General features: G+C 44.1%; 1 protein-coding gene across 2 annotated transcripts in view; it reads left to right on the top strand.

Moving 5' to 3' along the window:
* Window positions 1-16,660, top strand: part of HEATR3 (HEAT repeat containing 3) — a 40,416-nt gene that overhangs the window by 3,398 nt on the left and 20,358 nt on the right. For both annotated transcript variants that reach the window (XM_040982739.1, XM_040982738.1), the window contains exons 4-10: window positions 4,633-4,745; window positions 6,541-6,650; window positions 9,049-9,189; window positions 12,045-12,322; window positions 14,966-15,056; window positions 15,163-15,320; window positions 15,569-15,651. In XM_040982739.1, the coding sequence (XP_040838673.1) occupies window positions 4,633-4,745; window positions 6,541-6,650; window positions 9,049-9,189; window positions 12,045-12,322; window positions 14,966-15,056; window positions 15,163-15,320; window positions 15,569-15,651 (974 nt within the window). The remainder of the gene's footprint in view (window positions 1-4,632; window positions 4,746-6,540; window positions 6,651-9,048; window positions 9,190-12,044; window positions 12,323-14,965; window positions 15,057-15,162; window positions 15,321-15,568; window positions 15,652-16,660) is intronic.

The following is a 16,660-nucleotide window of genomic DNA, read 5'->3' as shown; positions in this document are numbered from 1 at the left end:
GCACAGTGAATATTATTGAAAACTCCCCTGCAAAGGAGCAAAGACCTTTGCCAACCTCAGAGTTAACTGAAGAATGCATCAAGAAAATGGGGAATACAGAATGCAAAATATTTGTTGTACAGCTTGTTATCAACAACAAGAAGCACATAAAGCAGGCATTCAGGAAATTTAAGGAACATGTCACACTGGAAATGAATCAAATGAAAGCTGATGCATTAGAAATTAAGAATACAGTAGAGCAAATTAAAAGTACAGTGGAGAGTCTTCAAAATAGAATGAAGCAAGCAGAAGAAAGAATCTCAGAATTAGAAGATATTTCCTGTTACCAGGGGAAAACAAACCAAAAGCTGGAAGTAGAGCTGGGTTAAGCCAAAAGAAAAGTATTCAAGAATTAAAACACACTATTAAAAGGCCAAATACAGAGCGTTATTGTGGTCCCAGTAGGTACCACAGAAAGAGAAGCTGGGTTTAAAATGTATTTAATGAAATATTAAGGGAAAATTTCCCTAATCTAGAGAAAGAATTGGGAAACAACATCTAGGAGGGGTACAGAACTCCCAACAGGGTTGACCAAAGGCGATATTCACAAGACACGTGATAATCAAGCTCTCTTCAATCAAACATAAGGAAAAGATCCTGAAATGTGCACGTGAAAAAAATCAATTGACATATAAAGGGATGCCAGTTAAGCTCACAGGAGACCACTCACAGGAAACTCTACAGTTTCCTGAATAGAATGGAGTGACTTATTCCAGATACTGAAAACAAAAAATTGTTTATCCAGGATAATGTACCTGCAAAACTTTCCTTTGTCTTTGAAAATAAAAGAAAGTTCTTCCACAGTAAAGTTAAAAGAATATTCCTCCTCCAAACCTATAGAGAATACTTAAAAATGTTCCCTTGACAGAGAAGAGGAATAGCACCCACCAAAACCAAAGGCAAATGTGAACATCCTATTAAGATAACAGAAGATTAAATCAATGAGCAACCCATTCCTAAAATGACAGGAGACCCTATTAACCACCCACTCACATTAACCCTGAATGTAAATGGATTAAACTCATCAATCAAACATCATAGATTAGTAGACTGGATTAAAAAAACAAAACCCATTTATTTGTTGCCTACAGGAGACACATCTCACCAACAAAGACCAGCAGAAACTGTCTCATCAGTTCTGATGTGTTTTGTTTGTTTCATCTCTTCAAAACACTTTCTCAAATTCTTCACTGACTCATAGATCATACAGTAGCATCTTCTGTTTTTCTTCCTGTTGTTGATTTTGTCTTGTGGCTTTTCATTTAAGGGGATGTGTAGTAACTGTGGTGGAGATTATCATACCCAGGTGTGAGGATACAGCATGCATCTCTACTTCCAGATCAAAGATGGACTCTCAATGAAACTGTTCACTGTATCTTGACAATAGGATGCTGGACTCTCTGCCATTGTCCATGCCTGCAACGATGGGCATATGACTGTGTATGAAGAACTATACTTTAGTAATAATATAGGGGAACTCAGTGGGGCAGAAGGGGACTTGGGGAGGGGTAATCCTAGGACCTATGTAACTGTATCATAAAGTAATGATAAGGGGCCCAGCACCATGGCCTAGCACCTAAAGTCCTTGCCTTGAACGTGCTGGGATCCCATATGGGCGCTAGTTCTAATGCTGGCAGCTCCACCTCCCATCCAGCTCCCTGCCTGTGGCCTGGGAAAGCAGTGGAGGACAGCCCAAAGGCTTGGGACTCTGCACCCATGTGGGAGACCTGGTAGAAGTTCCTGGCTCCTGGCTTCAGATCAGCATAGCACCGACTGTTGCAGTCACTTGGGGAGTGAATCATCGGATGGAAGATCTTCCTCTCTGTTTCTCTTCTCTGTATATCTGACTTTGTGATAAAAATAAATAAAATCTTTAAAAAATGATAATAATAATAATAATAAAAGTAAATTTTTAAACATTTTAAATGCATTAAAAGATAAAGATTTTTAAAAATAAAAAATGTAATTAGTTATTCAATATAACACTTAAAATGCAGACTGGGATAGCTTTAAAGCAGCAACAGCAAAACACTGGCATAACTTTATTCCCTTAAAGTATACTATGAGAATTTCATTTTATCTTTTTTATTTTATTTTTTTTTAAGATTTCTATCTTTATTTGAAAAGCAGGTTAACAAAGATCAGGACTGGGCTGGTCCAAAGGTAGGAGCCAGGAGCTTCTGGGTCTTCCACACAGGTGCACTGCCCTAAGGGCTTGATCCGCCATCTGCTGCTTCCCTGGCCCTAAGCAAGGAGTTGGACGTGGAAGTGGAGCAGTTGGGACACAAACAGGCACCTTTATGGGATGCTGAGCCACTGAATAGAGGATTAGCCAAGGGAGCCTTGGTGCCCACCCCACGGAATTTCATATCTTGGGCTCAATGAGGTACTCTCCTTGTTAATCCTCTCTATAGGTGTTAGAAAAGACCTTCCTAAAGCTATAGACTCTCTTAGGCTTCCTTCATACAACAGAAGCTACTAATATTTATTGGTTTGTGCGCTGTCCTGCGTTGATGCACTTTGTGCACAGACCCTGTAATAACACGTGTGGACCACCATGATGGTCAACCAAAGTTTATTGCCAACATCAGACTCAAAAGGAGGTTGTCGGGCCTAACATGGTAGCCTTGCGGCTAAAATCCTCACCTTGCATGTGCTGGGATCCCATGTGGATGCTAGTTCTGCTCTTGGCAGCCCTGCTTCCCATCCAGCTTCCTGCTTGTGACCTGGGAAAACAGTCGGCCCCAAAGCTGGGGATCCTGCATCTGCCCGGGAGACCTGGAAGAGGCTCATGGTTCCTGGCTTCAGATCAGCACAGCTCTGGCCATTGCTGCTGGTTGGGGCATGAATGAATGGATGCAAGATCTTCCTCTCAGTTTCTTCTCTCTGTATATCTGACTTTCCAACAAAAATTTTTTTAAATAAAATTAAAAAAAAAAAAAAAGAGGTTGTCAGGTAGGCTTGGGGCCGGGGATGTTGAGGCATTTGATTTTTTTCCTTTTTTATTTCATTGAAAAGTCAAATACACAGAGAGGAGAGACAGAGAGGAAGATCTTCCATCCAATGATTCACTCCCCAAATGGCCACAACGGCCGGTGCTATGCCGATCCAAAGTCAGGAGCCAGGAACCTCTTTCCGGGTCTCCCACGTGGGTGCAGAGTCCCAAGGCTTTGAGCTGTCCTCTACTGCTTTCCCGGGCCACAGGCAGGGAGCTGGATGGGAAGTGAAGCTGCCAGGATTAGAATCATGCCCATGTGGGATCCCGGTGCCTTTAATGCGAGGACTTTAGCCGCTAGGCCATGGTGCTGGACCCCAGGGCATTAGATTTCAACAGCAAGAGACAGTCCCCTGGTTTTGTTTGTTATTTCCCCTGTCCTGGGGTAGTTAGCACCTCTCTTTGATCTGTTGTCTAAACCTGTGGGCTAGGGAATTTCCTGGCTATTCATTTCCACATTAAACTGCTATTCATTTCCATATTAACTGCTCCTGGGACTCTCCCAGTGGCATTGGGAATAGCTCTGGCTCCACACTAGCAGATTCACAGTATCTTTCCACATTGATTGTTATTGTTGTGGTAGTTACTGTTGTTCAGTCTTGCAGATTATTCAGTTTAAGCTGCATGACAGGTATTATTCCTGTGATGTTACAGATGGTGAAGCTGGACACAGACATTCAGAACTTGAAGAACTTGTCACCTCAGCTGTCCTGCCAGGCTTTTGGCATGATGTGGTTCAAGGGTTACAAAGTGCCCTCTGCCTCCTGACTCTGTCCTGATTGATTGATAGGTCTTATCAAGCATATAGAGGTTTGATGAGAAATATCAGTCCTGGTCCCTTTGAAACAGTGATCTCTGCCCCGCAGGTGACATTAGGCAATGTCTTGAGATGTGGTTGGTTGTTCAGCCTTTGGTGGTGAGAGCTGTTGTTGGCAAGCCGTGGGTAGAGGCCAGGGACACCGTGGAGCATCCTACAATGCACAGGACAGCCCCTACGAGCAGGAGTTGTGCAGAGTGAAATGTCAGTGGCCCCTTGCATGTGCAACGCTGCTGCCTAGGCTCCTTCAGCATGTCCCAGCAGGGCAGCACTGCAGGGTGGCAGCGGACCCTGACACGCAGCCCCAAGGCCTGTATTTGCAGTTCAGCTTCCATTCATTCTAAGCCATACCGTTGAGCAACCAGCAACTGCCCTGTGCCTCGGTTTTGTATTTGTATAGGGAGATTAAATTAGGGAATCACTGACAACATATAATGTTTATGATCATGCCCTACAAGAGACTATATTTTAGCACTTATATAATATTTCTTTGCATTTGTCTCTTATTACATTAGGTGAAATATTTTGTGTTGATCTTGTACCATCCTGGAAAATGTGAATTGCTTTATATCCAATTTCTATGGAGACTTGTGGAAGCCTTCTTGTCTCTTTCTCGCCAAAAGGTTTCGGGATTGTGGGAATTGTTCTGCTTCTGAAAATTTGATAGGCTTATTAACCACTATAATTTCTGATGCTTAATTTTTGTGACTCTCAGTATCATTAGCCTCTATGTTTAATTGTTCTTGTGAACTAGGGTGCTGATCACTCTATTTGGTTACAGTGCAGTGCTGGACTGGATTCAAATGAGATGTCACCGCAGGAGAACACAGATCAGAGGAGCAGCGCTGTGGAGAACATAGCCAATGAGGCTGTGAACGTGCTTTGGAATCTCTGGTAAGACGCCGAGCACAGCCTGCTGTTCGAGCGCTACCCTGGCTGCTGCTGCCTCTGTCCCCCTGGGGTGCTCCTGTAGGGCAGTGAGGCTGGTGTTTGTAAACCCCCTGAGAAGCCTGTGTCCTCAATTTCAACACATCTTTTTCTTTTTTTAAATAAAACTCTTCTTTCTGGTTATTGACAACAATAAGAGGGATCCTACCACGAACAGCTCCTGTTCTTACGGCTCTGCTGCACTCTGCACTCAGCCCAGGCAGCGGGTGTTCCTGTGCTTGTCAGACCCCAGCGCAGTAGCTGCCACAGTCTGGCATCTGAAATGAGACAAGGACAAAAATCTTGGCTGGTACTTGTCACCTTTCCTGACAGTTACCATCTGGGCAGGAATTGGGTGCCTAAGATGAGGTCGTTTGGCCCTAGTGGGAAGAAGGGTGCTGTCAGTTCCTGACGGTAGCAGTGGTGAGGGTGGAGTGGCCCTTGCTGCTAAGAATGGGAACAGCTGGAAACGTAACCTGGGATTGACTTTTTTTTCTAGTCCATTTTATATCGCATGGTCGTAGCATAATTCCATTATAATCCCTTCTTTTCAGCCAGTGATTGTAACTGCTGATCAGAAGGCACAAATGCTTCCTAGGACAGAGGATGCGCTTGGATCCTGACAGGTGCGCTCCCACAGTCTGGATCCACCTGTTCTTGCACTTTAGGCTGGTGAATTCCCTTCCACCACGTGTGCCAGCGAGACTGGATGTGGGGAAATGGGGTTTGAGTAAGCTGCTGGTGCTATGTGTGCACCAGGTAATTTAATTGGTAAATTTGCAAATTTTGGAAATTAAAAAACAAAGCTTTTTTTTAAAAAAAGAGTCTGAATATGTTTCCAAGACGGTTTCTCTTTCTTGAATGCTTATGAGCTTTTTTAGTTATCCTGATTCTTAATGTTTTTGTTTTATACTTGATACTTCAAGTCATTTTCACAAAAGTATGCTGCAGCAACTAGACAGATTACAGAAAATGTTTTTCCTTAGATAACGTTTAATTTGGTCAGATCTGTTAGCTGTTAGTGTCAATAGGTAGGAGTCAAATGAAGGGAGAAATACCCTTCTCTGGAAATACAAATGCAATTGTTATAGTTAGCTTTATTTAACCTAAATTTGTGTGATATTAATAACATTGATAACTTTCCAAATCTTATTAAAAGATAGTGTGTTTCCAGAAAGAATTATTATAGTGATTTCTTTGTTGCAGATTATAAATTCTTCCTTACGAAATGACAATTGCAGTCAAGAAGAAATGAATAAAATGTTTGATTTTTTCCTTGCATTTTTTGGTGTGATGAGTCTGGAGCCCATTTGTCCATACTTTAAGGTTCTGTGATGGCACAGTGAGGAGATCAGCAGGCTGAATCCGGGGAGCCCACGGGCGCTGGGCCTCCTGCCTCTGACAGTGTGGTTTCCCTGTGTCACTTCACTGTCGGGGGACTGGGTCTATCCATCTGCAAAATGGGGAGTTAAATTAGTTGAGTTGTATGATCTCTTCTCCCTCTAACCTCCTGTGAGAAGGCTCAGGTGGTGGTGCAGTTGGCTGACCAGGCCCCACCGTGATGCAAGTTAGAGCAGGTGAGCTACCGGCAGGTGCTGGGACTATGAGTGGGCGTTAGTTTCTTCATCTGTGAACTTGGTGGGTGTTTGACTCCAACTCTTTGGTTCTATAAAGCCTAGTTGATTTTTGTCATGGGTTTCTGTGGTTGATTTAATGTTAACAATGTGAATAGTAAAACTTTTTTTTCCCCCCTTCAATTTAGTGAATGCAGTAGTAGAGCAGTATCTATATTCAACAAAGAAGGGTGTATGGAGATTGTGTTAAAGTATTTAAGTAGGTTTTCCACCAATGTTGACCTGGCTATCTCAGTAGGTAAGTGAAGAAAAAAGTAGTGATTTATTAAGTATGTGTAGTCTTAATCAAAAAAGTCTTTTAAATTTTTATCCATACCCTGTTTGTTAATACTACAGGAGTGATTTTTATTCCTTGTTGTGTGTGTGTGTGTCCAATGAGTGCTGTTTTTCTGAATTCTTTTCAGTCTGATTAGTGTTTTCGTCACTGATAGAATTTTAGAGGGAGAAATGTAATAACGTGCCTAGTTTCCAGTTTGTTACCATTTCTTGGAATCTTATATTAATTCTTGACTTTCCTTTTGAACACTAGCTCACAGCTTCTGGGCCTTTGAGCCAAAGTTAATTTGGAAGCTAGATGTACTTCAGCAACTTTTTTTTTAATTATTGTTTTTTTAAGATTTATTAATTTTTTTTTTTTTTGGAAAATCAGATAAACATAGAGGAGGAGAGACAGAGAGGAAGATCTTCTGTCCATTGATTCACTCCTCAAGCAGCCGCAACAGCTCAGCTCAACTGTGCCAATCCGAAGTCAGGAGCCTGGAGCTGCTTCTGGGTCTCTCACAGGTGCAGGGTTCCAAGGCTTTGGGCTGTGCTTGACTGCTTTCCCAACCTGCAAGCAGGAACTGGAAATGGAGCAGCCAGGTTACAAACCAGTGTCCATATGAGATCCTGGAGGAAGCAAGACAAGGGCTTTAAGCACTAGTCTACCGTGCTGGATCCATTAGCAGAAACCTGATACCTTTAGCTTTTGGGGAGAAGAAGAAGAGTGAGTGAAATCTCATTTGGACCTGCATCCATCCCCGTGGGTCATATAGAGCCAGGATCCACAGCTGAGCTGCCTTGACCCTCAGAGCTAGTCTGCATTGGGTTTCGGGGCCCCTGGGACCCTGAGTGCAGAGAGCCGACAGAGCCGCAGAATTCTGTGTGAAAGCACAGAAGTACCAGTGGGAAATGCTTCTAGCCCTCCCAAGGGCCTGAGTCCAGCTGTCCTGCTTAACCGAGCATTGCCTCTGCGACGGCAGAGGGGCCTTCCCCTCCCAGTGCTTTCCTTGGCTCCAGTGGAGCCTTTTAGGAGAACAGTTTAAAAGTGGAGAAAACAGTAGAATGAATAGCACTGGAAAAAATTTAAAAATCGGTTTCTCAGAATGCATTCTTGTCGGGAAAGGTTGCATGTGCAAATACATGGGGATTTTAAAAACAGTTCAGCAGTTTTTAAGAAATTGATAGGTGCTTTTTAGAGCAATTTTTACTACCGTAAGAATTTTAGGGCAAATAATTTACAGTTTTTAAAAGAAAAGCATTCTATTTTTTATGTTTGTAGTCTTATAGATTTGGTTGTTTCTAGTTTTTTGTTTCCTCTAATGAACTCCTTTGAAATGGATCAATATGAAATCATTTTGCACTGTGTAATAATATTTTTTCTGCTTTTAACTACTAGGTTCATGATTTTTTTAAAACAAGTGTTATTATTTTGAAGGTTAAGTTCAGTGAATTTAATAAGATCCCTCTTTTGTAGTAAGAAAGCATTTTTTGAACTTGTGTTGTCTTTATGGTAGCAATTGCAACTGACTTAGCCTTTTTCTGAAATCGAATGTAGTTAGTCTCTTTATGAAAAAAAAGCCAGCAGCACATTTGTGTGTATGTGTGTATATCTGCTTACCAAATGAGAACCAAATGAGTTCACTGCAGTAGCTTCTGTTTTGGCTGATTTAGATAAGCATGATCTGTTTTGATCTGGAAAGATGAATATATTTGAATTAAAATACCTCGGGAGAGCAGCTTTGGGCTTGCTCCCTGGTTTGAGTTTTTAGATGTCTCTTTTGTAAGATTTCTCAAGCAATCCTAAGTGTTTGTATACTTCTGGTTAACTAATTCTGATACGCAGATTAAAACCCATTGTCTTGTTTTTATGCAGGGGAAGTGATTTTACTGCTAACTGAATCATATGTCTATTAATATATTATCCGTAGTTTAATTTTTTCATTTTTTTATATAAGATAGTTTGAAAGACTTTTGTGTCACCAGAAGTTTTTATGCTCGTGATGAATTTAACTTAAAGGAAGCTGAAATTTCACAAGCCTTGAGCTTGTTATTGGCAGCAAAACTGAGATTTTATTTAGTCCAAGGACTCCTGATTGCTGTGGGTCCAGAAAAAGTGTGTCAATTTGTGGTAGCTTTTATAAATATTCCCTGTAGTTCTAAGCTAGCACAACATTAAGTGCAGCTGTGTAAGGAATTAAAATTTTGAAAAAGACAGAAGTTTTGGGGAAGTCTCATTTGCTTGCATCGTTTTGGAGGTAAAGCTGTAAGTGCTACCAAAGCGACATGTGAAGTGGTGGTTGTTTTGATAAGCTCTGCTGATGTAAGTGAGCCAGCAGAATCCGTTCGTTTCTGAGTGTTTGGCTTTTGTCTTGCAGCGTATTGTTTGCAGACAGTGACTGAAGATAACCCAGAGCTGCTGCAGTCTCTCCGTGCCATGGCGTTGCACGTGCTGGAATCTATAATGATTTCCCCCGTCAATTCCATGGAATACCTTCTGTTAAAGGCATTAGTCACAGGTAAAATTCAGCCACTTGATGTAGTGACTTGCGACAGATGTAGGGAACAGAGTTTAGTCACTCCTCTCTCTGACCACACGCAGCAGCGCTTCCTAGGCTAATGAAGTGGAGACCCTTAATCCCAGCAGCTGTCCATAGCTACGAAACCTATCGGAATAGAGCTGTTTTCAATTTCACAAGCTACTGGTACCTCAAAAAGTGCTGGGATCCGGATCCCCTATTATAAACTAGTGAGTTCAGAAATTCAGTGAGGGCATGGGAGACCCAGCTGTGTGTTTCATTGTGAGCTGCTTGCCTAAACGCTGCTCCTCAAGCATCTCAGCCCAGAGATGGGAAATGTCTGGCTTTATACACTGCATATTTTTGTCTTTACCTTACAGAGGGAACCTATTTGGAAAGGTCTTAAATTTTTTTCAAATACTTGTTTATTTTTATTTGGAAGGTAAAATTACAGAGAGAAGAGACAGAGAAAGAGATCTTCTGTCCCAATTCACTTCCCAAACGGCCGCAATGGTCAGATCTGGGCTGCTCCCAAGCGGGGAGCCAGGAGCTTCTTCCAGGCGTCTCATGTGGGTGCAGGAACTCCAGGATTTGGGGCAGTTTCTGCTTATTCCCAAGGCCGTTAGCATGGAGCTGGATTGGAATTAGAGCAGACAGGACTAGAATCAGCTCCCATATGGGAGGCTTAGCTTGAAACCCACACAATACCATGTCCAGGCTGCAAATATTTTAATGCTGATATTTTTACTTCAATTCCATTTTTAAGATTTATTTATTTAAGGCCCAGCATGGTGGCCTAGTGACTAAAGTCCTCACCTTACATGTGCTGGGATCCCATATGGGCACTTTTCATTTGCTGGCTGCTCCATTTCCCTTTGAGCTCCCTGCCTCTGACCTGGGAACGTGGCAGAGGATGGCCTAAGGGGATCCCTGCACCCACTTGGGAGACCTGGAAGAAGCTCCTGGCTACTGCATTCAGATAAGTTCAGCTCTGGCCATTGTGTCCACTTGGGGAGTGAACCAGCAGATGAAAGATCTTTCTCTGTCTCTCCATCTCTCTGCAAATCTGACTTTTTAATAACAATAAATAAATCTTTTGTTAAAATATTTGAAAGTTGCAGAGAGACAGAGATCTCATTCCCCAGGTGGCTGCAACAGCGAGAGCTAGACCAAAGCCTGAAACTTCACCCTGGTTTCCTGGGTGGATGGCAGGAGCGTAACACGTGGACTGTCCGCCACTGCTTTTCCCAGGCTGTTAGCAGTAGCTGGGTGAGGGTGGAGCAGCCGGAGCGTGAACTGGTACCCGTGTAGGATGCTAGTGCTGCAGGCAGTGGCTTTAATAGTAGGTCACAATCCTGACCCTCCTGAGCACCCACACTTTTTAAAGATACATTTATTCGAAAGGCAGAGCAACGGGGAGGGAGAGGAGAAGGGGAGAGGTTCTTCATGATTGCCAAAACCAAGGGGTTTAGGCCATCTTCCACTGCCTTCCCAGACACAGCAGCAGGGAGCCGATCCAGCAGAAGCAGAGGAACTGGGACTTGAACCAGCAATCCAGTACGGGATGCTGGTGTAGCAGATGGCAGCAGAGCCTGCTGTACCCTAACACTAGCCCCAATTTTTGCTTTCAACTGTGGTGAAATACACATGGAATCCCTCAGTTCTGAGTGTGTAGTTAAATGGTGTAAAGTCCACAACACACACATCCTGCAGCAAATCTTCAAAATTTTTTCTTGTTACAAAACAAACTATAGCTCTTCAACAATCCAGCCCCTGACAACCACTGGTGAATTCTCTATAGGAATTTGAGTGCTTTTGGTGTCCTATTTAAATGGAATCAAACAGTATGTGCCTTGTTGTGACTGGCTGATATCACTTAACGTAGGGTCACAGAGTTCATCCAGGAGATAGCGAATGTCAAAACTTCCTTTTTCCTAGAGAAGATTTCATTTTTATGTGTGTGTGACACTTTGTTCTCCCTTGGTTGGTTCCTTGGCACACTGCCTTCTGGCATTTCTGAGTGGTGCTGCTTTAGACACACCTGTCATCCCGGTCCAGTCCCTGCTCTGAGTTACTGTTACAGGGACACACGCACGGGGTGACTGTGTAACAGTAGCTCCTGTTCTGTTTTGATAAGAAACCACGACCTGTGCTCTAACTTGTACTTGAGACTTTGGAATTTGAGGACATTCCTTCTCGTTCCTGGAATATAAGAGGCTGCCAAGGAGAACAGCTTGGGTTAAGAGGAAGGGAGGTGAAGCTACCCACTTGGTCCTTTTGAAAGAAACTCAGTCTGTTCTTGTGATTGGCCAATAGGTATACATCTGAGAAACAGATGATTGTAAAGGGCACAACAAGGAACACTACCTCTGTGTAATGTTTTTTTCAGGATTAAAAAGATGAACGAAGGGGGCCCAGCACTGTAGCCTAGTGGCTAAAGTCTTCACCTTGCACATGCCGGGATCCATATGGGTGCTGGTTCTTGTCCCAGCGGCTCCACTTCCCATCCAGCTCCCTGCTTGTGGCCTGGGAAAACAGCTGAGGATAGTCCAAAGCCTTATGACCCTGTACCTGTGTGGGAGACTCAGAAGAGGCTCTGGGCTCCTGGCTTCGGACTGGCTCAGCTCTGGCCATTACTGTCACTTGGGGAATTAATCAACAGATGGAAGATCTTCCTCTCTGTATATCTGACTTTTCAATAAAAATAGTATAAGTCTTTAAAAAAACTGAACGAAGGCAGTACGGCCGAGGTCTCCTAACCTGCCTCTGAGCCCCAAGAACCAGTTTTGTGGCAGTTGTGTGTAATTTGGATTTCACAGGCAGGTCCTCTGTCCTTCTGCTCCCTGCTTTTCCAGGCACAGTGTGGAACCTGAAGGACATCATTCCATCCAAGAGTCAGGCGGAAATCATAAATGCCATCCTGAAGACCTTGTCTCAAGTGTTGGACCTGGATTTCGGGGAAACCGTCATTCGCATGAAGGAGGCTGAAACGCAGAGGTTGAAAGCAGCTGCAGAGACCGAGGAGCTCGCGGAGAGAGCCAACGGAGGCGAGTGCGTGGAAGATGACGAAATGGAAGAAGTTCCCCATAAAAGGAAAGTGCGAAGGAAAACTTTTGTGTCGGATTTACTTCCGGTAGGTGAGCTCGGTGCCCTCTGGCATGCATCCATCCAGCTGTTTTATTCCCACAGATACATTACAGACCAGATGTCACAGCAAAATTAACTAAGAAGTAAATTTGAGTAAAAAACAGTAATTTTTCCCATTGATTTGCACCAACATGAGAAAATTACTCCCGCCAGGTTGAAAAACAACAGGGCCTGGCACGGTAGCCTAGTGGATGAGGTCCTCACCTTGACCGCACTAGGATCCCATATGGAGGCCGGTTCTAGTCCCAGTGGCCCCGCTTCCCAACCAACTCCCTCTTGTGGCCTGGGAAGGCAATCGAGGACAGCCCAAAGCCTTGGGAACCTGCACCCACGTGGGAGACCTGGAGGAGACTCCTGGCTTCAGTTTGACTCAGCTCCGGCCGTTGCGGCCACATGGGAAGTGAATCATTGAATGGAAGATCTTTCCCTCTGTCTTTCTTCCTCTCTCTATATCTGATTTCCAATAAAAATGTGATGATTAAAAAAAAAAAAAAAAACTTTTTGTCTAAAATGAAACTCAAGTTTCAGAAATCTCAGTGGTGAAAGAGACCAATCATTCTAGAACACTTTCTAAGTGTGGGCTTATCTCCCAAGCTTTGATGTCTTACCTCATCCTACGCTGTCTCCTGTGCAGTCTTCAGACTGAAGGATCATACGAGCCGTTGCATCCTCTTGGTGTTTAGCTTTCCAAGAGTGGCGCAAGAAGCAAACCTTTAGTTGTGCAACACAGGTGGGCAGACGAGGCCGGCTGATGCTGTATGATGTTTGTTGGGGTTCAGTTGAGCAGTTGTGGGTTCAGGAATTTTTTCAGCTGAAATAGCAACAGAGATGGCACCATTCACTGGCTCCTTCATCTGCTATTTACTCCCCAAAATGGCCACGATGGTCAGAGCTGAGCTGATCTGAAACCAAGAGCTTCTTCCAGATTTCTCAGGTGGGTGCAGGGTCCCAAAGCTTTTAGCCACACGCTATTGCTTTCCCAAGGCACAAACAGGGAGCTGGATGGGAAGCAGTCTGGGCGCAAACTGGTGCCTGTATCAAATCCTAGAGCTTGCAAGGTGATGATTTAGCCATTGAGCCATCACACCTACCCCCCTCCCCAAATATATTCTTACTACCAATAAATTTAATACAAATGTAGAAAATTCTGGGTTATATCTAGTAAGTAAGCAATTGGCTTTTCAAAGCCAGCATAACTCCACATTGTGGTTAAACTGTTGCATGAAGAAGTTGGTAGAATTGTAAATGAGTATGAACATCTTGGAAAGGAACATAGGGCTGTTGTGGATCTGCAAGCCAGCTTGATCCAGTGACCTTAAAGAGGTAAGCCATTGGAGTACAGTCATCCCTCCATGTGAGCTCCAGGACCCTGGGTGGATACCGTAGCTTCAGGATGGCCAAATCACTTCGGTAAAGTGGCCTGGCATTTGAATGTAACTTATCTGAGATTCTTCACGATACTTAATCCAATCTAAATACTGTAAACAGTTGTCGTACTTTGTTAAGGATAACGACAAGAAAAAGCTGGATATTCAATGCATGCTCAATTTTTTACTTTATTTGAAAGGCAAAGTTAGAGATGCAGAGATTTTTCATATGCTGTTTCACTCCCCAGTCAGTCACAGTGCTGGGCTGGTCCAAAGCCAGGTGCCAGGTGTTTCCTCTGGGTCTTCCACTTGGATGCAGGGACCCAGGACCTTGCACCATCACCTTCTGTTTTCACAGGCTGTAAGCAGGAAGCTGGATTAGACGCTGGAATAGCCAGGACACAAACCTGCACCCATATGAGATGCCAGCACCACATTTTTTAACTAGCTATTTTCTGTTCTCAATTGGATCTGAACCCAGGGATGTGGAAAGCTGACCATTAATTGAAGTATCCCACACTGGTGGAATCCTCACTAAATTGTATAACCATCTAGTGGAATATCATGCAGCAAAGGTCAAAATTTGGAACCAGATCACAAATTATACGTTATTTTTAGCTTTTGCACTATTTTTGAAAGATTAGTGTGGCTATTTTATCTTTATAATTGATGATTTGAGAATTCAGGTCATAGAAATTTATGCAACCCATTTTATGAAATGTTGATAAAAGTTGCACGTTGATGTTACTTTTTTTTTTTTTTCCAAGAAAAGTACCTCTTTCTTCTTTCAGTCTCAGTTGCTTTAAGAAGCCTGGCTGCCTGCTCCACAGCCAGGCAGGCTCTCCTGACGTACAAGGTCTCAATTGTAGTGTTTGTGAATGGCTGAGCGTCTAAAAGCAGGTCCATTGTGTTTTAAGTGCCTGGTGTCTGAAATGAACTTTGGCTTTAATCTTAGTGTGCTTAAATGCTTTTGAATACCTTAGATCAAGTTTCGGGGTAAACCGAGTTCAGGATGCCTGAGTATCTATGTTCTGTGCAGCTGCCTTAGCAACATTTAGAGAATACCTTTGCAGATGGGTGCCATGCGGCCTCATGCCAGGAAGAACAGAAATGCTTGTCTGTACTTGTAGCACTGTGTGAGTTTCCTTCCCTCCTCCTGAGGCCCCTGTGATGCGTTCCAAGTACAGACTTCCCTTAGGAGAACAGTCGCGCTAAACTATGTTCAGAAGCGTCAGAGGTCTGCCATTGGCTCTCTTCCACAGCCCACTGAGAAGGAGTTGCGCGAGGCCACGGCTCTGCTGACAGCTCAGCAGACCGCTCTGGAGATCATCGTCAACATGTGCTGCACTGACGGTTCGTTCCCACTTGGCGCTTGGACGCTTCCTCGTGGCTCCGGAGGGCGGGCTCCCCGGGGGTTCGTCGGCCTGCTCCAGCCCCGTGCGCTGTGCCCTCTTCGCAGATCCCTCCGACGACGAGTGGGAAGAGCTCTCGAGCAGTGATGAAAGCGACGCCTTCATGGAAAGCTCCCTCAGCGAGGATGGTGGGCAGCTGCTGTCTCCCCTCTGCCTCTCCCACGAGGTTCACACCGCTCTCACCAACTACCTCATCCCGAAGAAGGTAATCTGGGCCTGATGGGAGCCTTCTGTGTGCACAAAGCCGTCAGCTCGGCTCACACTTCCCAGTGTGATGGAAAGTGATGGATAGATTCGGGTCACAAAGCAGAACCAGCAGTCCTAGAAACAGGTGGAAGGGTTATTCTGTCTTGACCAGACCTAACTGTTTCACTCATACATAATGTGCTGGCATTTCACAAGGAAATGGTGCCTGTGATGACAACCCTGTACTGTCTTTTTTTTTTAATCTAGGTTTTTGAGAAAACTGCCTTTCCAAACAGCATTGCAGTTGATGTTTGTTCTAGGAGCCCCACATGGAAACCTTTGATCAGAAAGTAAGGAGTGTCGTGTCTTCAAAATTGTCCTTTATGTTGTGGTGTGAAATGGTGGGCCATGAGGTAGAAGGTGCCCGGGTGTGGGGGGGAAGCATCTTGAAGGGTGAAGGCACACATGGCAGTGTCGGTGGTGCTGAGCCTCACACTCGTGTCAGCTAGCCACAGCAGGGCCGGGCTCCGGCAGGACGTGCACAAAGAAGCAAGCGATCACTGGAACTCCTCACAGCCCGGGGAAACGCTAACAGTGTGGACACAAGAGGCAGCATACCATTGAATACACACAGTAGGGCGGCATCTTGGTTGTGAAGCAACCAAACAGCACCAACTTTGTGGTTTAGGATATAGGTGCAGCTAATGAGGCTACAGAGAAAAGGAAGTGCTTACTGAACAGTTCTGGGTCGTGGGAGCCTGCTAAGATCAGGGTGTAGGAACATAAAGGCTCTGTGGGCATTGGCATTGTTTATTCTTACCCAGGTCCATATGTTCTTGCTTTACAAGAATTATTATTATTTTTATTTGTTAAACTTCAAAAGTTTAGAGAGAGAAAATACAGATTATAAAACGTTGAACCTGAATTTTTAAGTTTTGTACACTAAAATCATTTAAGAAAAGAAACACTTATTTGAAAGGTAGACCCATGGATACAGAAATCTCCCATCTAGTGATTCACTTCCCCGGATGATAATGACTGCCAGTGGGTAGGTCTGGGGACAGACCAAAGCTAGGACTCAAGAACTGCATTCTGCTCTCCACATGGATGACAGGATCTAAAAAAAAGCTGGGATAGAAATAGAGTGACCGGGGCCTGGCATGGTAACTTAGTGGCTAAAGTCGTCGCCTTGCATGTGCATGGATTCCGTATGGGCGCCGGTTCTGATCCAGCAGCCCAGCTTCTCATCCAGCTTGTAGCCTGGGAAAGCAATCAAAGAAGGCCTAAAGCCTTGGGATCCTTTACCCACACAGAAGAACTCGAAGAGGCTCTGGGCTGCAGGCTTGGGATCAGCTCAGC

This window comes from Ochotona curzoniae, unplaced genomic scaffold (assembly GCF_017591425.1).
Source record: "Ochotona curzoniae isolate NIBS_2020 unplaced genomic scaffold, NIBS_Ocur_1.0 contig_3622, whole genome shotgun sequence".
Lineage (NCBI taxonomy): Eukaryota > Metazoa > Chordata > Mammalia > Lagomorpha > Ochotonidae > Ochotona > Ochotona curzoniae.
This window is presented reverse-complemented; position numbering and strand designations above follow the sequence as displayed.